We start from the raw sequence: 24,205 nt of genomic DNA on the forward strand, positions 1-24,205 counted from the left end.
GAAACAATGGTATCAAAACAGTCAAGGCTCATGTTTTATCCTAGAGTTGCCCATCTTCTAGGGCTACATAGGCACTTCCACACCCCGTGCTGTGACAGAGATGCTCCCTGTGGAGGCAGCACCATCAAGAACACAGGACATGGCGTGAGGAAAAGCATGGAGCATCTTCTGCAGTGGTGTTGGCACCACTCCCAGTGGCTGCCCTGCAGTCTGCCCTTGGCTCTGGCCCTGTTTCCATACTGCCCCATCCCTACAGAGCCTCAGCCTTGAGAAGAAGCGTGCCAAGCCTGTGTGATTTATATTTGCTAGAGGCAATTCTCTCTTCCTTCCACCTTTAAAATGGACTTATTTTTCTTTTCACTCTCCACAAAATTAAATGGGCTCTTACGTGTATAGTTAGGCTTGCTCTTTTGTGTGCATTTCTTATCAACTGAAAGGCCACTCTTTGTCTTGGCACAGGCGGATAGATATTTGAGATGGTTCAAAATGCTTTCAGAGGAAAGGAATGTTCCTTTTCCATTTCTAAAATCTGTAATAAGTTCTTTGTCAAGCCCTGCAAGTCAGTCGGCATACCTTTTTGAAGAACTTTGGAATATTTTCACAGCAAGAGTGGTCTGACTTTTTTCCCTCAAGGTTTGTATTTAAAATATTTTTCCTTTTTTTTTGCCTCTGACCATGTCTATAGTGATTTTTTAATATATGTTTGTATAAAACATGTTTCTATTAAATAGATACACTTATGCACACATACACACACACACACACACACATATATATATGTAGACAGAAGTTGAGCTGCTTCTGCATTTTCACATATGTACCTGAAGTCTTCACAGGATCACATCTCCTCTCACAGTTGCTTGAAAAGCTCTACCAAATCATTAAACCTCTGTCACTCTCCACTAGCCCTGCCTGGTATCTCTTAATTTGTCCTTCAACCTTTCAAAAAATTCTTCAGTAGAAAAATGTGTATGCAGCAAGAGCTGAAAAGTTTTCATTTTGAATGCCAGAATTCAGATTTTGCTTGTTTTCTTACAAGCTGAGGATGTCTCTGGAGTAATTAGAAAAAGAATAGCATTAATTCTGCTTCTCACTGAGGAGGATGCTTCATTAGGATTGATTACTCATTTCCAAAGATTGTACATGGCTAATATAATTACCAAGGCACTGAATAACATGTATATCCTTTGGACCACCAAAGTAAATGGACCCTTAAGAACAAGCTGAATACTTTTGTTTATAAGGAATGTATAAATGAGGGTTTCAGTTCCAGCAGGAATACTGTCAATTAAATTATGTCTCTATGACTCAATTTGAATCTCTGTTCCTTTACCCTGAAGGTTCTGTATATGCATGTGGAAGAGTCTATCTATATGCACATACAAGACTTTCTATAGGGCTAGATGAGACATCACTGAAGGCCACCACAAAGTAAGAGAAATCACAGTTCTGTTTCACTTTCATTGGAAAGTCATCACCATCAAGGAACTCACTTATGCTGATAACTTGAGCCTGATTCTACTTCATACAAAATTTGCAGCTGCAGAAAAAACCAAAACTACTCCAGAAGTCCTCATCCTTTGATTCTTCTGTAATCTCTTACAAAAACAATGGCTTATGAATCAAGGACATTTAGTACCTGAGTTTTTTTCCTATGCTATTCCTATATTTTTATTTCTTCCATGTTGGCCTAATTTCTGAACAACTTCTTGTAATTGGGACAGAGTTTTATGGGAGATCATAGGAAGCTAGTTTTGTCCTTAGGTGAAGCTATGAATACTGCTACCTGGCCTTGCAGGCTGCAGGACTGCCCATTCACTTTGTAGCAAAAGGTAAAATATTAACCATTATGTGGAGATTTTGGCAGGTAAGAAAGTAAGAGGTTTCACATAAAATGTACAGAACTATACAGGACAAAAAAGTGTGGTCATCCAAACAGAAACATGAAGAGACTACGTAGAGATGAGAGAAAACCAGAATATGTTCTTTCCTAATGAGCTCTTTCCTGATATAGATCTTAAACCTGAATAAAATGGGTATTAACTGTCTGAAAAAAAAATCTATAATATATAAATGTGGGCAGAGAAATTCTCATATCATTTCTTAAAATATTAGGTCAGGATGAACACAAGATCAACCCAGGGGAAAGACTGGTAGCTGCCCCACTACAAAGATGAACCACACCTCATATTCAACTCAGGATTTCGAGGTGCTGCCTCCTGTGCAGCAGCTGCAATTATAAGCAGACTGTTCAAAAGGTGCAGGCAAGCATTTAGGGAATCTATTTTGGTCTGCATAAATATAGCCATCCTTTGCTTTAGCAGTTGAAATGAGAGACTGGGAGGAGGAGCTACACCCACCATCCTTCCACCTCCACCTGGAACTTTGAATCCCAAAGAGCTTGGACACTTGTGAAAACATGTGGAACACAAAACAGAGCCTGTGTTCTTTACTGTTGCTACCTTCCATGCAGTGAGAGCTAAACTGCAACATAAAGTGCAGGACATCAAAATCCTGGTCATTGGGAACTGGACTCACCAGTGGGAGGGGAGCATTCAGAGCAGGGGTGGAAAGGGGGAGCAGTTTGGCAGACAATGTAAGCATGGAGGCAAAATGGCAAGAAGTCATAGGACAGAATTACCTGTGTAAGGACTAGAGGGCAAGTAAAAGACAAACAGGGTGTGTGAAGGGGGTGTGAAGGGGGACCTGCTCACATGGCAGTTAAGGGGACAAGCAACAAATGGCAAAAGGAGAAATCAAAACTTTCTCTTTCGCCTCAGTTCTCATGCCTTTCCTCATTAAGGGCATTTAAAGATATCCTAGTATTTTTCTGATACTTCCTTTCCCATCAAAGCACATCCTGCAATTTCAGTGGTGATGGTAAATCTTGATGAATGAGAGTGAGGAGGGTTAGGAAATGCCACAGCGGTCTTAGGCAATTACAGCTGAGAGGGGAAGTGCCCCTGGAGCAACCTTGATGAAGCTGCAGTCTGAAGATTTCATGATCCCTGCCCTAGGTACAGCACGTACATCACCAGCACACACAACAAGTGCAAACAGCATTACAGAAAGAGGAAGAACGCTGAGAACCTTGCTACAAAGGCAGCTTTTCCTACAAGGGAAATGGCGGGGCCGAGGGTCCAGGAATACCTACTTACCAGTTAAGTGGCTGGCAATCCTGGCAATAGGTTTAGGAGGCAGGGCAGGGGGCTGTTTGAGGAGGGACAACTGTTTCACTGGGGTGTCCTCATGGTCTCCAGGGAAAGCAGCAGATTTTTTGGGGGGAAGTAGCAGGACTGGCTTAGCTGTAGGATCTTGGGACAGGAGGACGCCGGATTCATTGGATGTGGGGCTCTCTTCAGACACTGGAGGACACAACCACATCGTAGACGCAACAATGTTATGAGCAAAGCAGCAGCAGATACAGCCGAAGTCAGACAAGAAAAGCAGCACAGCAACGCAGATTAGGAATGACTCATAGATTTCACTCAAACATCATATAACGTAGAAAGGAAGAAAGAAGGAAAGAAAGAAAGTAAAAGAGAAGGAGTAACACACGTTCACAAAACGGTCAAATTTCCCATTACTTCTGACAGAAGCCAGGTCCCCCATGTCAGACTGGAATATACTCCCACATCTGGAACACAAATCGAGTTTTATAATGTCATGTCTCTGATGGTCTGTCACCACAGCTTGCCTAAGACCAGATATGTTAGCAGGTGGTCTGTAAACCTACCCTGTTAAAAGTAAAAAGCACCTAATGGAGCCTACTCCCTTTCAAAAAGGCTGCATAGCTGTGCAAGATCATGGATGACAACTTCTACTGCTCACTTTTCCTCACTTGACCTTTGTCCACAAGTCTCAGCAGCACATGATGCATCAAGAGGAGCTAACCTAGATGTAGAGCATTGCTGTCTCTCTGCACAGGCTGGGGAAGAAGAGCAGCCAGCCTCACCCAGGGTAGGGCAGCTGACTGTGTTAGTTACTGACTGATGTGTGGTGTGAACATCACACAGCACCATGCGGCAGGTAGAGGGCACGATGTTGTACCCCCAGGTTCAAATGTGTTGTAAGCTCTCTGCTCCAGAGCTCATTGGCACATCTGAGATGTAGACAGAGAGCTGGAAACCTACTTTTACATGTTCACAAAGTGCAGGGTTTTGCCTTACTCCAAGAGAGGCTACTTGCATAGAAGTAGAAGTTACTTCCACATCATGTCAGTCAAAATTTCTCATGGAGCACTCACTGACAATCTCTACACTGTCAACTCGTTCTACACCAGAATACCTTCATTTTCACAAGGACTTCTCAGGGCTAAACAGCATATGTTAGAAGTCAAAAGCTTCTTTCAAACAGCTTAGAGTATCTAGACCATAATATAAACGAGATGTTACCTGCCCCATCCATGATCTCTGTGGTTGGGAGCACTTCATATGAGCAGGGTTCCACAGATGCTGGGACTGACTCCAGTTCTGCTAGGGCTGGCAGGGACACCTGGCTGGAGCTCAGCCCAGAGCCCAGAGGCTGCCCATTCTCCAAAGCTCCTTCTTCATTTGGTATGGAAAGTTCCCCATCTGTTCATAGTTGGAGGAAAAAAGAATGACAACAAAAGAGACATAAATAAGATGCAGACAGAATTTTAATTGAAATCTATCTCCATTAGATTGTTTTCAAATGAGGAACCGGGACCGAGATCTTCTACGTACACATGCACTGGGTTTACATGGAAAGGTTTTGATAGTAGGGGGGCTACACGGGTGAATTTTGTGGGAAGCTGCCAGAAGTTTCCCCCACGTCTGATGGAACCAGTTCCAAGCTGGATGCACCACTGGCCAAGGCTGAGCAGTGATGGTGGTAGCACCTCTGAGGTAACATAAAATTTATGTTATATTAAATTATAATATAATACATTATCTTTTCCTCTACCCTGGAATGGCCATTATCAACCGTGGTCTAAATTGGGTGATTCCTGACCATCCTTGACCCATGCAGACATGCAGTCCCATCCACTGCCAAAAAAATCTGTTTTCCCTCTCTCTGTTGAATCTGGGAAGTTAGGAATGATAGTAGGCTGGAACTAAAAAAAATGAATACATACTGTATATAATATTTTAATATTAATTACAAAATTATTATCTTTCCATACACCAACTTTAATGCAATAAGGGACACAAGCAAAATCACAGGAGTATGTCCCTATTTTACATACAAATAACCACATTTTATGTAAGGAAGAGAATAATTTTTATAGTTGCCTGATGTAAGGTCTTGATACTGGGATATATCAGATTCTATTTAGAAAGCCTGTTTTTATAGTTTCTAATAATATCTCTTCTATTTGAGCAAAATTTCTGTGACAGCAGCTGGCATTTTCTTTCCTATCAAACACCACTTCACATTAGAAATAATAAAGAGCAGAAGAAAGGATTCAGATTATTCTCTATAGGGTCAACCTGCATGATTTTTATCTCCAAACTTGTTAAGCACAGCACTATGGTACCTGGAGGCAATGACTACATGGATATCACAATTAGAGTTTTATAAAGCAAAGTGTTCAGCCCCTATGGTTACAAATGGAAGCCTGAAAACATAACTGAAATGTGACCTGTGAAACTAAAAACCAGCAGGCAAATATGCGGAACTTGATTTTACTAAGCATTTAAATTACTTTTAAAAATTTAAAACTCAAGATTTCAGAATACGGTTTTAGATTTTTGGGCACCACTGACTAGCCATATTATTGCTCAATATACTGAGTGGAGATGTACATCACTCAAATGTGTCAACATTTTCCCCTCATAGGGCTAAGATGTACAAACCACTTTGGAAAACAATACTGAAAAGAGAAAAAAAGTCTCATTTTGGTGCTAGTATACAGCAATGAACAAGTCTGAAAATATATTAGCTGATAACTATTCAGAATTATGTTTCTGCCATTTAAGGGTTCTCTACAGCGAGTGAAGATGGTCTCCTGTTTATTTTAGAATTACTATAAATACCGAGGTCTTGACTTTCTTGGTTTTGTTGGAGGCTTTTTGGAGACTCAGAGAGCTATTATGGTAATGCAGTCACATTATACTAGACTGAAACCTGACCCATGGCTTTGAGAGATCAACTGAGCTGGCTAAAAGGTGGAAATGTGAATTAAAGCTAAAGGCTTTGGCCAAGTGTTTGCAGCATAGCCTCCTTTCTAACTACTGTGGCCATTCTACAAAAAGCTGTTTACTTCCCTAGGCAGCAAAAATCAAAAAGCAATTCAGACAGTATTTAAGCTGAACATTTTTTGACTTAGCTGTTTGGATAGAAATGCTGTGTATTCTGTGCTGGCTCTGTCACCCTTTGATAGACACACACGTTTACACGTGTTTGGGATAAGGACTGAGGTTCTCTCAGTTACCTGGTTTCACGAAAGAGCGTAACTGTTTCTTATGTAGAGCATCTGCTTCTTGAAGAAAGGGCTGTGACTGTGTCTGGCAATATATTCATTAACTCAGTGCATTAATTCAGGCTATATTTGACTGTAACTATGAGAAAAGTATGCATGACAAGCCCAGTAACATTTGCTTTTTGGAGGGATGACTATACATTCTTCATGAAGTGAGATGCCTATTATAATAAGCTGAGTATCTTGAAATCCTACTATCTTAAGTGTGCTATGTGCTTCTCAAATTATATTAGCATGATTTTAAAAAAGTATTTGAAAACTTAGGATTGCAAAAAAAGTAAAATGAAAGATAAAATTTTGGCTTTTACCTTTTGTCATAATACTAAAGCATGGCAGCTTTCTGTAAAGACAGCGTAACCTTTTTTAATCTTACATCTGAATATCTTTATTCTTGATTTAGTCTAAAATTTGTCCATGGATTTGAATGAAATCGTCAGATATGGCACAGAATAATGACTGAAATATACACCCTAAATCAGGTATTGCTTGAAGAAGAGCTACATGGGTAGTTGCTCAAGTATAGCAAACAGATCAAAGATATGGAAAAATAATTTGTAGAGGAAAGAGTATCTTAGTGTGAATTAATCCTGCATCAGAGATACGCCTGACAACCAGTTATAAAAGGCAAATTACCTATTATTTTCAAGTATTAAAGCTATTCCAGTTGGCTGACATACAAATGAAAAGAATCCTGGTAATACAATTATTACATATACATGGATGAACTGATCTGTTCTCAGGAACTGGCTATGAGTTTAAAGTTAATTTTGCACAGTGATAACATATGTAATCTTTTGTTCTCAAACTTGCTAAATCCTTTGCTGTTTTCACAGAGTCTGGTGCTACTTAGTGGAGAATTACTTCCCCTAAGTCCATGAGCTTTAATAACATCAGCTGAGCATGAAACTGGATGGGTCCATGAGGGAGAAGCTGGACCTCTGCAGCAAGAGAGCACATAAAGGCTATGGAAGTCAAAACGGACAATTTGAAATCCTGGGTTAATTTTTGCATTGAGTTGTCTCCTTCAGTACTTGATTGCCCTCAAGTAGACTATCCAAGCAAGAAATTATTGATGGCAAAGACTAGGAAGGGCAGAGTAAAATTCATAGTCATTCTCTGCCATGACCCTAAGGGTGGGGAATGGAAAATCGAGTGTTCTTGCATGTGGTCAAGACCTGCCCCGGAACTGTTTCCTAGCTTTGGTGACTACCTTAGCACAGTAGGTGACATCCTCCACAATGTCAGCCCCTAAGCAGATCCCTGGTTTTGTGGCATCTCATGGAGTTTGAGACAGGCTGTTTCTGGAGGAGTGCAAAACTTTTCAATTTCACTGCCACACAACTGGCTCTCCAGTGGCTGCCATGCCTTCCTCTTTGCTGCGTTCTTCAAGTTTATCCTCACATACTGTCACAAAATCTGCTTTAGTGCGTAAGTGCAACATGTCCAAATCCTGTCAGGACTTAGGTTACCTGAAATTTAAGTCTAAATCCATCATTTTTATTAGACAGAGCATATTAAAATACAAGAATATAAAAGATGAAGACTGCCCATGTTTCCTTGAAAAACCATTGCACCATTGCCTTTGAAGTAATAGGTATACACTCATATTCAGGAATTTCTCACTACAGGCAATCTCATCTACATTCACAAAGAAGGAGAGGTATCAAAATATTACCAGTAGATTTAGTTCTTTTACCAGCAGCATGAAACAGTGGGCATTTGTAATGTTTTTGGGCTACATCTTCATGTGAAAATCGAAGTCTGTACCTATGTATAGGAGCAATGGCATAGCAAAAATATGAGTTCTTCTAAATGTTGAGGTATGCTCTGTGATGTAGGTGGAAGACCTATATTTTTAATCTCTCAGAACTATCTGCCCACAAACTATTAGGACAGCAGGAGCTTCATCAGATACTTCTTCAACTTACTATTTTCCAAAAGTACAGAGTATTGAAAAAATTATAACCTTTGCCTGCATTTTCAGAATACCCAACTCACAGAGCCCTGGAAATGGAAGATAACAGAAAGTGATTCTGTGATGAGTTTGGCCCTTAGCAAGGAAAGAGCTCTCTGCAGTACAGTCAGGAGCAGCTTCACGTGACTAATTTGTGTGGGGGTCACTGAAATGACCAACAGCATTTCTTGTTTTCCAAATATAGCAGCTGGACTGCAGTGACTCTCCTATGTGTGACTACTGTGACTTACTGCACATTTTCACCTGCTGGGTGACACAAAGTCCTCTGAAAAGCCAGCAAATCCTGAAGCAAACAGGTCAGAGCATCAATTTAAACAGCAGGCAAACAAACCAGCTAATTATGCTTTTCTTCAACATAGAAGATATGACAAAACCAACACCAAGCACAAGGCAAAAATTCTTGTTCTTGGGTCAATTTGCCTGCACTGTTTGCTTTGATTGGCATGGGTTGTTAAAAAAAGAAAAAGCCCAAAATTTCTCACAGGCCTGCTTTGCCTACCTCTTAGGAAAGGGAAACAAAGAGATTTACACCTACTGTCTGCAAGATGCCTCTTGGCATGGAAGGTGCTACCACAATCAAACAAAATGTTCTGCTAAGAAATGCTAAAAGTCTTTTGTTTTCTTGAAGGATTAGAGGTTACCTAACAGGAATTACAAAGAAAATGTTACTTCCACTTAAGGTTCTCAAAGAAATATATCTGTTACTAGAATTACTCCCAGATTATTACACCAGTGAAGGATATAATGCTTTTGCTCTCCACATCTTGCCTTGTTCATATCCTTGTACTGTCACAGCTGTTTGAGTACTGCCGCTATTCTTGTGTATTACCACTTTCTTCTCTGCCCTACCCCTTTCTTTTCATATCAGCTTTGTAAAGGTGAAAAACTACTATAAGGAGGAATTAATTTCTCTCTTTCAAATACGTCCAGCTAACTTAGAATCTGCTTCACAAGTTGACACAGAAATTTACAAATTACATCATTATTTGATCAACAGAAAAAACTGTAGTGCTTCGGTAGCAATACAGGGGAAATCCCCCCAAGTTTCAACATGGAAGGCAGAGTCAGACTTCACAGAAAAGATTTGTCCTGGGGAGGCTTTTAGATTTATGTAGGGATGGTTCTGAGGGTGACTACGTGTGGGATGTGAGACAGGGATGAAGGAGGCCACACCTGGGACAGAGGTGTGACTGAAGGCTGCCTTCTGAGCTGGCTGAGGCACTGATCACTTGGTGTGACAGCCTGGACCATGCCTCACTGGCTGCGGGCCTGATCAGAGTCACACCACAAAACATGGACAACACAAAGCAGTGAGAAGGGCAAACATATTGACTGGAGCTGTTTCTACTCTGAAGTTGCATCTAGGATGATTTCTAAGCCAGCAGGTCATAGTGACCTGTATACAAGATATAACGGGTAGAAAGTGTAAAATTTAATGATAAGCACATTTTTGCTGTTGTTTGTTTTTACCTCAAAAAAATTAGCAGCATGGGTTAATAAATTTTTAAATTCCTAATAAGCCAAAGTAAAAAGCAGGTAGCAGATTTAAGTGCTCCTGAATTTATGAAGTAGGCTATACTTCTAATATCTGTGAAAGTTTCTAACTTCTATTGATTTCTACCAGATTTTGTACTGCTATTGTCAAAAACTTTTAGACTTCAAATTAATGAGGCTTTAAAGCATACGCATAAGTTCCATTGTGATTAAGAAGTAACTTTATGATGTCTTTATATAGTTAAATTAATTGCCTTACTTATTGACAAGGGAAGCAGCAAAACAAATAAAAGATGCACACAAAGACTGACATATATGTAACAGATGTCAATTATGTATTGTGTTACCAGTGTAAAACAATGATGTTTGTAAAACAATGGCATTTTGCATAAACAAAACATTGCAAACTCAACAAATTAATTATCCTGAACAAGAAATTATTATCTTCTGAACTGCTTCAAGGGAAAGTACATTGTTCTGTACTCATCAGGATCCAAAACCTTTAAATGTTTCCCTTTTCCACAACAGTTAATCCCAAAATGAATCAACCAGACAATGGCAACACACAGAGGCAAGAACCCACTATATTTCTTCACAGTCTGGATGCTTTGCTCTTTTGCAGTCAGTGACCACAGCCTATTGCTGTGATTTTTATTTCTATTGCTTTACATTTCTGATTAGTTTTCATTTTTATTTGCTAAGTAACTATCACAAGTATCCAACAGAGAGGGACAGATCACGGCGAAGTCAAGAGAAGTGTTTAGAGATCTTATTTTCCATAGTCTTGCAATTCAGAACTCTCTATTCCCAGTTCCTAGTGTTACAATTACGTAATATCTGGCCATAAAACTACATGGGATGTCAATTTACTGTTGTGAAAAGAAGAACACTTACCTTTATCAAAAATTTCTTTCAGCACTCCTCGTTTTATAAGCTCCTCTCTGCTTTGCCTCATTGACATTTTTCTTTCCAAAGCTGTAAGCAAAGGATAAGGGTCAATATAGATAGAAAAGAAGGGAAATTATTATTTTAAAAGGCTCTATGCCTTTTAAAGGCATTTAAAAAATGCTCTTTCTCCTCTTCAAGTCAGTGGCAGTTCAGCATCTCGAAATAGAGGCTAGTGGTAGTCCAGAGAATCTGTCTGCCACGGTAGTGTGGCTGTTATTGACAGAATCGACAGAATTAGGGACAGCAAAGGGAGAAAAAGGAAATTATTGTAGAAGCTGGGGAGAGAAAGGTAACAAAGAAGGCAACACAAAGACTCAAACCAAGGAATGATGTGGCCACAGAACATGGCCAGAGTGCTTCCAGGCTATGGAAGAGAATGAAAGCCAAGGATTCTTTGCCACTTGTTCCAGTGAGGGAGATCGAGGTGTTTGGAACAGGGCATAAAATGAGCTGTTTCATAGAGCCTTCTCTTCCCTGGAGGGCTGTTTTCCCCTAAAGAGATGTAAAGGAGTGAAACTCCAAGAGAGTCACTTCAATTCACACCAAATCTGAACAGCTCGAGTTCTGTATTGGCTGCTTGGAGACCGCGGTCACTGAGGCAGCAAAACGACAGATAGAAAATACATGTTTCTTTAGTGCACTGGTAATTAAAACAATGTCCAATTAACCAAAACACCACAAAGGGCATGGCATGCAGGCAAAGAGCTGAAAGCCAGCAAGCTGGGGACTCAAGGAGTGATGTGAAGGAGTGGCTGTGACTGAGCCTGCTCTGTGAGAAACAAGACTGTGCCTGCCAAAAAAGAGGCACAGTCAAGGGCAAATAGCTCCTGCCATATGCTCCTCTATCAGACCCAGCACTGATGCACGCACACACAAATGAACTGGGACTTAGCATCCTCAGCCTGCCCAAGGCAGATTTAAAGCAAAAGAGGCTTGGAAATCCCCTCTCCTCCCCTGAAAACAAGAGGGTGCAACCTCTCTTGGTACTGCTGTGTGTTGGCTGTTCCCACAGGGACTCATATATCTGATGAATTAGCTATGCTTATATCAGCACACTGTGCTCATCACAACTTACTTGCTGCCAGATTCTTAGGGCTCAGTATGAACATGGCTAGCTCTGCTTCACTCTTCTCCATAGGATAAATACAGGCTTCCTTGTTTTTAAAATTAGTTTTGAACACATATTCTTTGGGACAAAGATGACCAGTGTGTATAGTAAGAAGCTAGTTAAAAACCCTGCTCTACCCAGGGACAGACACACTCTCTGAACTTCAGCGTGGATCAGAATTAAAGGCAGGTCCCTTTGCTGAAGCACAAGACCCCATGCCCATTAACCAGCCACATGGTGCAGTTTGATTTTGGAGGTTGTTAACTTAACAGCCACAGCATTTTCCAGAGTGCCTTAAACCCATCTGAAGAAGTGCTTTAGGCACCTCAACTGATTTGCAATGAAACACTGATTTTTAAGTTTCTAATATGTTTTTGAAAAGAAGGGCCCAACGATAAAACTCTGGGGTCACACTGCAGACTGCTCCCCAAGCTGCCTTTTCCCTGTGCTGAAAGGGTCTTGTACAGCATTTAAAGCTTTTTCCTCTTCCCCCTTAAGAACAGCTGCTCTCAGACCTTCCAGGAAAATCCAGAACAAGCTGCAGCTAATTCCTGAGCCTTCTCCCATCAAAGAAATTGTTAAAATTCTGACTGAGTTTAAAGAACAATTTGGTGGCACCCAGCACCTTTTCCATTAGGTCTCAAAAGAAGTAATTTCTTGTTAGAATAAGAAGCAAACTGAATTTGCTCTTCAGTGGGAAAAGAAGCTGGGTGAATCAGCAGCAAAGCAGCAGTTTTTGCATATAGACAGCAGCACTGCCCACAGAACAAAGACACAGGCAAATTCTATGTCTGTGCTTGACCACATATAGTTAAGTAACAGAACCACATGTTGCACACAAATTCATTTGCATCCACCTGGGTGCCCTGTCTCACTCTCCTGCCCACTCAAGAGCTGGTTATGCAAGGTAGCAGCATTAGGACTGACTTCATGACTACGAGGTCCCACCGTATCATCATAGTACTGGTAAGAAACACAGCAATTTTGCAGACTGGAGTTAAGGCTTTTGGGGAATCAGGCGCTAAAAAGGGCTATCAGGACATTTAGAAGAAGTGCAGGAGCATCTCTTCCAACCAGTTGTGGAGGAAGACCCTCCAGCAGTGACCGTCTCAAAGTAGTGGACTATTTTTGTAGTCACAGAATTTCAGTTAGAATCTACGTATTTGGAAGACTGTATATGTACAGTTAGATTTTTCAGATACTCCCTATTGTAACCTGCTTGTGTTCAAGAATGAAAAAACCCACAACCCTCGAGCTGAAGCTCAGACAAAACCAATTTTTCAGTTTCTAAATCCTTTCTAAGTAGGTACAAGACTTATAGTATTAATTATTTTCCTACTAAGCCAGTTTAATTAATAAGATATTTAGAGGAAGGGCATGCTGGGCTAAGAGCAGCACTGAATTATAACAGATGTTATACTAAAACTATGGAACATGCTGCCTTTCTTCAATACAAATCTTCCTCCCAAACAAGTGTCGTGCATTTAAGTGCATAACCTGCTATGCTACTGCTGATCAGATGGGAAAAAAATATAAGCATTTGGATGCAGAACTCATTAGGATCTAACACCCTGAACAATGAAATTCTTTACTTGGTCTGGATTTCTCTGGCTAAGATTGCCAGTTCTTTTATGAAGGATTTTCTTTTCGAGCAGAAAGCTGGCACAAAATAAATTCATTCACTCTCCACTGAGAAGGAATCCATTCACAGCTGAAGGATAAATATAAACCTTTGAATTAATCCTTGATTCATGAGAACTGTGTAAATTCTGTGATGGGAAAAAATCAATTATAATTAATATTTAAGAAAAGATAGACTACTTCATTAATGATTTTCCTTGGTGATTAACCTCATTTTTTTCATTTATACAACTTTCCAGGAGATTAGAATTAAGCATTAAGCCCTCTTTATGGGATCTACTTATGCCAGAAACTAGTTACTGTAACAAATTCATCCACTCTACAAGAAACTCTCAGTTACTAGTTTATAGAAATGAGCCTATGTGTATTTTATGATGGAAGTGTACAGATTTTGCCAGTGTGCTCTGCAGTAGGCTGTTTCTTTCATGCTTTGATGAAGAAACAGCAGGAAATGTTTTTATTAATGTTTCTGAGCTGGTATTTTTGAACTCGTCCCTCAGGAGCAGCACCCCTCTGCTGTTCAAGCAGAGTTTTTCTCTGTGGCAGACCCATTAAGATCAGTAAAGCCCTGACAGGGTCAGGAGGAGTTCCTGCCCCTCCATTCTGGAAATCAAACACAGTTTTGTCTTTATTCCTTTAACAGGGCACTGTGCCCCACGATGGCAGTGGCTGTGGGCTGCTCCTGCAGCTGAGAAGGTGAAGCTCGCTGCAGCCTCTGTGCCAAGCGCTTCTGCTGCTCCATTAACCAGCCAAAGAGGCATTTATGCAGTCACGACACACAGCCCTTCCGTCCTCCCTCCCTTCCCTCCAAGACTAAAGCCTCTCAGATGAACTCTTCCAACCTGCATCCATATGAGGCAATGATAAATTAATAATAAATATTATTATACAAGATAATATTAAGTGTCCTTCTTTGCAGCAATTGTCATGTTGCTGCATAACCAAGGGGCAGACTAAATAAACAAGTCTTGCCCTTTTCATCTGACAACTGAAACTAAATCCCAGTTTGTGCTGGCCAGTTGGATCTTAACCTTCCTTTTTTTCTGAGGTTGTCCTTGGCTTTTGTTTTAAAAAGCACTGGAGGATGCTTTGCATGAATTCTTCCTTTCAAAGGCCATGATAATTTTCATGATGATTTTAGAAAGTAAAGGTTGTTACAGGATGAAGCTGAGAGCAGAAGCTTTCTGGTGCATCAATTATACTTGCTTTCAATAGGAATCTGCTTTGCTAATAATTCAGATCTGAATAATTAGAAACAAGCAAACCAATTGTTTTGCATAAACAACCATCAATGTTTTCTTTAGACTGATAAGGAAGAAGAGATTTTCAAATATGATGGATTATGTATTAAAACTATTACATCAAATTGAAATTTTCTCAACTATGTAAACTTTCTTGGCAATCAAATGGAGTAGGATTCAGCTGATACAAATTTCTACAGTGTGGACTTCTGCCTCTGAGTTGCCCTCCTTATACATTAAGAGCATGTCTTGGGCATGATTAACCTCAGACTAATGAAAGGATTTAACAAGATTGAACTGAACCTTGGAAGTGCCTGTTAGGCTTCACTGACTGTAAAGGAAGCTAAGGGTGAGTAGCTGAGAAAGATGCATAAAAATATGGCTGAATATACTCCTAAAATCAAAATTGACTGAAGAGGGTAGTTTTAAGAAAAGAAATGTTGCTATAGATGAAATTATTAGATATCACTGAGGAAAATGCAGACGTGTCACCTCACAGAGAGCTCCATTAATTTTGAGATTGTTTTAATAGCTGTGGCATGACATTCAGCACTGCTGCTGTGAGCTTGAGGTATGATCAATGTCAAAACAAAACATATCTTGGTTGAAATAACTGTATTGCTTTGTTCATTGCTAAATATGAATTTTGCTTGGCTTCAAACATGCATAGGTCTCTTGAAGTCTGAGGAAAGTAAAAATACTCCAACAGGTCTCTGCATCTTTGAGATTTAAAGTTCCTTACAGAAGTTTTGAGTGTCTCTAATATCAGCCTAGGTTTTCCTGCAACAGCACCAACTACATAATCTAATTCAGACAGATTACTACCTAAAAAAGATTGGGAGCCTCTTTTTGTCTGTGTGTCTGCCCATGACATTCCTTATTGTGACTATAACCTAGCACTGTCATTCTATGAGATAACATAAGTGAACATTAGAAGGAGAAAAATAGGCTGGTATAAAAGGCTAAGCTTGATTTTGAAAAGTGTATAGCAGTACCTCTCCAGATCAGCTGACCAAATAAACCCCCTTCAGTACGTGAATCACTTGGAAAACTTCTGTGGCATGTGCTACAAGACAAACTAATAACAAAGAAAAACCCCACAGCATTGATGTCACACTGAAGAGTAATTTAAAACACTCTTTAAGCAAACCAGGATCATCATTATAGAGGTGCAAAAGTGAGGTACAGACAGGCTGAAGCAACTTGTAATGTCACCTGCTACACCAGTAGCAAAGCATTAACAGCACCTGTTCTGTGACCAGGGGCCAACACTCTAGGCTAGGAAATGACCCTTCTAGACTTAAAATTTGGTGCTGCAATCAAGGCAAATGCAAAAAAAAAAAAAAGAAGAAAGGAAAAAAAAGCAAAAATAAAATTACTCTCCCTCCCCCAAGGGAATAATTTTATTTTACTTCATTTCCTGTCTTGCATGTAGAACTGGATTTATTTTAGATTATGATGACTATGTAAAAGCACAGAGAAGATGATGTCAGGGCATCTTGCTTCCACTCAAATTCAGACCAGCTCAAGACAATGGTTCCCTTCCAATTAGAAGCAGTGGACTGGGAGCAAGATAAATCTTCATTTGCGACAGGTAAGTCTTTGAAATAACACATAAAAATGTGTAAAAATATACACATTCCTTTGAGAGCACAGGATCAAATCTAAAATTCCTGGTTACTCACTGGAAGAGTTTAGGAGGTGTAACAGTTGACACACCTGGTAACTACAGATAAAAATTCAATCATCACTTCCTTACTGACTGAGACAGAAAGTAAAACTGGGGAAGAAGTGAAAGCAACCTTAAGAAAAGTCTAGACTTGTACTGAGCATTACTACACGTAAAGTGCCAGAGGACAGACTTGAGAGGAAAGTGAATGCAAAGTCAAATCTGCAAATACAGAATTGCAGAAGCTAATCAAAATACTGCAAACCACACTAAGTGAGAACACAATAAAATAACATAACTCAGAAATACAGCATACAATCAGAAATTTAGCAAACACAAGGAAAGGCAGAGAAATTATACCTGAACAATTCTACCACAATAGTTGTCAATTCTTTCTGAATCAAAGAAATCAGAAACCTAATCCAAAAACAGATGGACTGTGTTTTTCTCATACAGAAGGACTGAAAAAAAATCAATCAAAGAAGGTATCTTCCTAGGGAAAGAACTACACTTCAAGTTAGATCCAAAGAAACCCAACTTAATGGATTTCACAGGCCAAGCTGAGTGAGCCTGGCAGAAGATGAATGCATGAAAACAGGAGATAATTCAAGAAATCTTGACAAACATAACAAAAGCTGTGTGTTAAAAAAAAAACCCTAAGAAAGTGGGTTTGAAAAGAAAACAAGATTGTAGACACTTTAAGAAAAATGTTACCACCCTCAGCTGCCCATCTAATAAAAAGCAAAACAGAACTCCACTGTGTCGGCGAACTGCGATAATCTATCAAAAGGATTTTGGAAAGACTTGCATTTTTATACCTTTTATACATAATTGCTTTTCAAGTCACACTTGAGAAGTTAGGGATAAATTCAGAAAGCAGACCAGAATACTGAAAAAAAGGAAGAAAACACATTTCCTCTGTTCTTCCCTCTGAATTACTGCACTGTATTTTCATGAGTTCCTAGGTAGTACTAGGTCAAGGACTGGAAAGCTGAGCCACCAACAGTATTACTTTCCACAGCTTAATGAAAATGGAGATCCTGTATCTTAATTAAAGAATTTTCCAACAAGGTAGCATAGCATATCTTAACGTACATGTGCTCTGCAAATACAGCGTGAGTGCAGAGTGGAAAGCCATAACTTGGCATTCAGAGACTTCTTAATTTAGGCATCAAAACCAGTAGTGAGGGCGTGGTACTGACTTATGAGAAGGCTTCCATCTAAGCAAGAAACGTGGCAGGCTAGAATATGTCCACACTGCTATACTGCTACTAGTACCATATGTAGCTATTGCCATATTAAAGCTAAATTGACCATAGTGATTACTACCACAATGAGGTTATGTCCTAAGCACCAGCAAAAGGCAACTGATGCAATCCTTGTGAGAGGAGATCCATTTACAGTTTCACAAATGATGGTTTCCCCTACAGGCTTCCATATAACCACATGCAGAAGTTGTAGTATCAAAGAAAAACTAAGAATATGGGTTCTACAAGTCAAACCTTTGCAACTGGACAAGATGAGTGATGCCATCTGAAAAAAATATGTGGCAACATCAGAAGCAGCTGTACATCCCAAGGAATGGCTGCTTTTTACAAGTGACTTAACTTGCTTTAGGTACTTTGACAGTTTCAGATTTCTGTATGTACACCAGACAAAAACTATGCTAAAAGCAAGTGGGTGAAGAGCTGGGTGAGATATCTGCAAGGTGCTCCCTTTACCCTGAGAAGATGGTTCTCAGAATGATGATACTGCAGTGGGGATCTGCAGTGCTATCTGTAACAGGAGAAATGTCTATTTGCAATATTGCAGTATCCTGCAGCATAACAGTTCAAGGGACTTTCCTCAAAGCAAAAACCACAGTGGGCATCGCTTCAATAAGATAATGACTCCTGTGGCTCTCTGGAGACTTCTCTCCATGACAGAGTTTACACATGGCATATAACGACCCGGGCAAGCTGCTGCTTTTGGATTTGCTCCTCATCAGACAACACTTCCAGATGGCAAAATACAGAGCACAGTTTACATAAAGAAGTCTAGCAGATGTCAGGAAACTGGATTTTCCAGAGTAACTTTTAAAGGTGAATGAGTCAGCTTTCCTGGGATGGAAAAATGGGGAAAAATTTCGAGATAAAACCAAAACAGTGGCAGGCTGATGACAAGGAGGCAGAAAGAATGCTTGGACACACCACCTGAAGATGACAACCAAGCTACTGGCCAGTATCTGGTCCCCTCCTTTGCCAGCTGGGAGGATCACCTTGCTGACAGAAAAGAGACCTGTACTTGGTAAGACAAAAAGCACAACTCTCTATAGCAACAGCTAACTGCTGTGTATTTTTACAGCTTGAGTCACCTTACAGCTGTAACTTTACAAACATATATTGCCTGGTACCCACTGCCAGACAGATGTGTAAATCCAGTGTTTTACTCCCTAACAGCATCCTATTTTTGCTACACTGAAAAAGACCTGCTGTACTGGATGCTCTGATTTCACCAGGAAGGGATTTGAGACAATTTTAAATATATTTGCACATTACTCAAACACTGCTGAAGTAAATTACAGTTTTCCACTTACACTGGAATAATTAGTACACCGTAGCCTCCCAAACTGAGACACAAAATAGATGAGGACTTGTTTATCTGTGTCCACGTGTACACATTCTAAAAATAAATGATACAAAGCACAGCTTGTGACTAAGAAATACCTACTTAAATCTGAAGTTGGCTTAGCACTGTTTTGAGAGAGATGTTATGAATATTTCATATATTTCACAGAAACCATCACTACTGTTGTACACCCAGAAAATCTTGACTAAGCACACACAAATTAAAAATGCATTTGTTATTGAAATGAACTGGCATCAACCCTTCAACACAGACCTCTGTTAGGAGCCAAACAGGAAATCATTCATTTAATGCTTGATTATAGGAACGACTGAATCACAAAGCAACAAATACTTCCTCCAAAATAAGAAGATTCTTGAATTGCAGCTGTCACACCATCCAGCAATTATATTTGGATGATATTTCCAGCTCGTGCAATGGCACTAGCTGGCTGGTACATAATGCTGAAAAACCTCCAGTGTCTTTAACGCCAGTGTCTTATCTCCCAAAATAGTGCAGTCTACTTTCTGGCTTGGTAGCTGATAACAGTTCAAGCTATAGTAAAGGCCCACCATGCAATTTCAGCATGTTTTACACATTCAGAGTCTTGGTCTGACTTTCTATTGCTTCTTTGGGGTGAGAAGATAACATTCCCATATGGAGAGAAACTTTCCATTATACATGGCAGTCCTCTGGAATCAACAGACTGAAAAAAGACCAGACTGTGATTTCATTTACAGTAACATGAATGCAGAACAGCTTCATGAGAATTTGGCATGCACCATCCTGCTTGTAGTATGAATTATTCCATTATTTCAATAGGAGATACTTTTAAAAAAACCACCAATAATGATATTGTTTTATGCTCTTCTCTGGCAAACATTGAAGTTATCTGAGAAAATAAGGCATTTTTCCCCTCCTATGTTACCTTAACGCTTTTTTTTTTGTGTGTGTGTGTGTGTGTGTGTGTGTGTGAAAAAACAGTTCTGATGCTTTTCTGGGATGAGGAGACAGTGATGAAGATAAAAAAACTTGTTTAGATGGTAACAGTTTTGAAGTGAAGTACTGATATAAGAAGCAAATTTGAAAAATAATAGGCAGAAAGGACAGTGAAGTGAAGGAGATACGATTAATACTCTGGACATTTCTTACAATGTAACCACATTATAAATGTAGATAATATTATCACTCTCATATCTCAGTATTCCAGTGTAAGTGTCCCTGCTTTCCAGAACCTAATACAGTCTTTCTGTTCATTGTGAAGTAAACCAAACAGAAGATTGGTGGAATCATAGATGATCTAAGGTTAAAAACAATGGTACTTTATGGTAAAGGCCATGGCAAACAAGCCAAATATTTTTCACAGCGGTGCTAATTCTGAAGAGCTTCAGCAGAATTGCAGAGTGAATTGTAACTTGGAGAACTTTTAAAAGAAATCAATAAAATAGAGAGCAGCAAACTGCCAAGACCAGACAGTTTTCTTCCTAGAGTTCCTCAGGAAATCAAATACAAACACAGGAAGTGCGACATGTAACCTAGATAAGATAGAAAAGTGGGAGATGGCAAATAGAAGGTTGCTATTCTTTAGAGTCATCTGGGAATTACAGACCAGTAAGCCTGGTTCCCATCCACCAGGAACAGTTATACAGAGTAAAGCTAGAATTTGGGGACCTAGAACAGAAAACAGACGAGAGAAGAATCATTCTGCGTTTGAAGTCAATGAATGAAGATGTTTGTTCCAAGTTTGCTCTCCAGAGTTTCAAAACTCGTACGTTAAGGTCATTGGAAGAATTAAAATTGCATTGGATAAGGGTGATTATCCTCTAGTGGAATAACAACATGTAGAAATCAAAAAGGAATGCTCCATACATAAACAGAGGGATGTAGCACTACTCGCTATCTTCTTCACAAAAACACAGTTAGGAAAGGTTGATCATAGGGAGATGATAAAATTTGCTGACTGCAGTCAAAACTAAGGCTGACTGCAAAGAGCTACAAGAATTCTTACGATACTAAATGACGTGTGACAAAATTCAACACAGATAAGAACAAAAAAGACATTTGGGAAAAGGCAGCCCTAACTCTAGACACTTAACAGCTATATTAGTCGTTCCACTCAGAAGACAGTGCTTGGAAACTCTGCAGAGAATTATCTGAAGACATCATCTTAATGCTTGGGGTAGTAAAAAAAGGCAACAGAAATCTGAAATTACAAGGAAGTATACACAGCCCCTTTGTCCTAGTGTAATAGTCTACAGCTAACACAAGTTTGGGTATCCATCTCCAAAGAGATACATCAAAACTAAAAAAATTATGAAAAAATGAGAAAAGAATAACTAAAGGGATAGGGTTTTCAGAGAAATAAAGAATAATAGCAGAACCACATTTTTTTTGTCATCTCTTCTTTTAGAGCAAGATCCTGGTTCCCCTGATATTCACAAGAATACATGGTCATCTAGGCTGTGCACTGCATAGACTAGACCATTCTCCTGGAGGAAAATCAAGGCAGAAACAGGAAAGACAACATCAGTACACATATTCCACACATCCTTTGCTGGGAGCTACACCAGATAGGGTTCCTTGACCCTCACATGCTTCCAGATGCAGAGATGAGAGGAAACCCATGGCACAAGAATTTTTGCCCTTCCAATGTACAAGGTGCTCTCATTCACTCATTCACAAAATGCCAGAGATAAAGGGCACCCAACAAAATGGTCAGGGTGCAACTGAAAAAAAAGGTGTTTTGGTGCACAATGCCTTTTTTCATTGTGGAATTGTCTGCATGAGATATCCATTAAAGCTAAATTTGGTTCCAACAACACAAAGGGTAAATCCACATGGCTTGATTTGGATGCAGCTTTTAGCTTATGAATTTCTGAGCACTGCAATCTGATTTCTTAAGTCAGGAGTCAGATAAACAGATGCTTACCCTGCTCCTTGCATGTAACACAACCATTGAGTACAAGAAAAGATACTGATCTACCATGGACTGCACTTTGATCTATTATGTCTGTCCTATGTCCTATGTAGTCTATTTATTTTTATAACATGTGTTTAATGAATCAGGAGAAAACATCCTTGATCCCAAGACACAAAACTATTCCATTATCTATAAGTCAGGAAATGTGCAAAGGCAGCTGATTTGCCTTTGAAAAAAACTTGAATTTTATCTCCTTGCCATGCATGTCAGGGGATTTTTCTTGCATGATTAAATCAGACCTGTTAAGTAATACAGAGTTCAACATACTGACATCTAAAATTACAAAAATGGATTCAAGTTTCATGGCCTGTGTAATGCTGGTTGCAAAAGTAGCTTACTAGGTAGTGTGGCATCCAGGTTTAGAAACCTTTTCCAACACAGGCTTCAGGAATTTTCATGCATTAATTTCAGAGAACACTAACACTTCTTTTACTTTGTTTCTTTCAGTTCTAGGAAGGACAAGAGTGTGCACTGCATTTCATGTTGGACAAATCTTAATTATTATTAATTGCTTTCTGGCAATACAGTATGTGAAGTGACAGTGGAATGTGAACCTGAAATCTGAAATTCTGCCCGGTGTTGGGTTATGACCTGATGGTTTTTTAACAGAGAATAAAGTCGACTTTTTCTGCAGATTTTGACAAATACGTCACAAAAGAACCACAGAGATAATGCAAATCAGTGCTCCGTGGCAATTGCAAGTTTATTCAAAGATGACACTGCCTTGAAATATTTTTCTGAAGACTATCAAAATGCCATTATGTTGTTATAAATACATTAATTAAAATATTACTGCTGCAGCTTCAAATTTCAGATATAAGTCAGGAAAAAACCCAATTTAGTGAATAACTCTACCTAAATATTCTTCTGTTCCAACTTTATCCTGTTTTTTTTTTTACATCAGTAATACTTGGATGATTTATTTTTGTGAAATTTCACTTATTTCTGTTGCATAATAGCAATAGATGTCAGTCTATTTCTACCATCATAATTAGTTGCTGTGGAGATGGCTGAAATATCATGAATTATTATAATTGCAAATGAGGAATAAGCAGCAGGAAAAGATGACATTGATAATGTGCAAATACTGCAAGGTTCCTTGAAACTAGTTAACTACAAGATATTTGAATTTGCCATAATAACGAGGAAGCTTACAGAATAAGGGGGTGGTGTACATTCCAGACAAACACACTGTGAAGAAACACGACAGTTATATATGATGGCATCTTAAATTTAGCTTAACATTAAAGCAAAATTATCATACAACCCACAGATCTTCTGATTTTGTTGCATATAATTTTGCTTAAGGCCTATAGAAAAGCCATTTGTGGCATTCACCTTTATTACTATGAGGCAAAAAAACCACAGCAGTAATCCATAAAATCAGTAGGTGTTATCCTGAACTAATCTTCTTTGGCAGATAAATGAAGGAGAAACAGGTGTTCAAGTATCTGCATGAAAAGCAGCTAGAATTATCCCTTTGACATCATTCTTTAAAAGGCAGGAATCATATTCTATCTTCCACTGGAGACTAATGAACCTCTTGGAGGGAGAAAGGACTAAGTAGATGAAAACAAAATTCCTGATGTACTTTTTTATAGCAGAAGTCCTTTACATCGTGTTGTCTTTTGTTGCAGGCAGTCCAATCTCACCTCAGAGCTGCATTAAGTGACTGAGTGTAATGATGCTGCCTTCATACAGACACTGTGTGCACTCCCAAAATTACAGAATTATTAAATCTTTGCTTTTTCTGCCTCAGTAGCAGGAAGCAATTGTCCTAAATTGAAAAGAAAAAACAAAATACACAAATTATGCTTTCATGAAGAAACAAACTTTTAAAAGCTTGACTGAGCTAAATACTGAGTTAAATACTCTCTTATGTGTTGCTGTTCAAAGCAAAGTTGTTGCATTCTGAAATATGATTTCTTTCTGAGCACAGCTGAGTGACTGATAACAGAATTATATTCCCAAGATTTCCATGCCATTATTTGGATAGCTTATTAAACACCAAATAAGTCTCCTGGCATCTTGTGAAGATGATAAAGACAACTTACATGGGCTGACCTATAGATGGTTGAATATAAATGTATTTTTACTGAT

The 24,205-nt window shown here is 39.2% G+C and overlaps 1 protein-coding gene across 8 annotated transcripts in view; it reads right to left on the reverse strand.

The window, feature by feature from the left end:
• Positions 1-24,205, reverse strand: part of PHACTR1 (phosphatase and actin regulator 1) — a 297,967-nt gene that overhangs the window by 62,901 nt on the left and 210,861 nt on the right. For 5 of the 8 annotated variants that reach the window (XM_088169389.1, XM_014878573.2, XM_088169392.1 and 2 more), the window contains 3 exons: positions 10,809-10,889; positions 4,395-4,574; positions 3,159-3,365 (listed from right to left, as the gene is read on the reverse strand). In XM_088169389.1, the coding sequence (XP_088025515.1) occupies positions 3,159-3,365; positions 4,395-4,574; positions 10,809-10,889 (468 nt within the window). The remainder of the gene's footprint in view (positions 1-3,158; positions 3,366-4,394; positions 4,575-10,808; positions 10,890-24,205) is intronic. The other 3 variants (XM_088169414.1, XM_088169406.1, XM_088169418.1) reach the window with 1 other exon arrangement.

This window comes from Sturnus vulgaris, chromosome 1 (assembly GCF_052056855.1).
Source record: "Sturnus vulgaris isolate bStuVul1 chromosome 1, bStuVul1.hap1, whole genome shotgun sequence".
Taxonomy (NCBI): Eukaryota; Metazoa; Chordata; class Aves; order Passeriformes; family Sturnidae; genus Sturnus; species Sturnus vulgaris.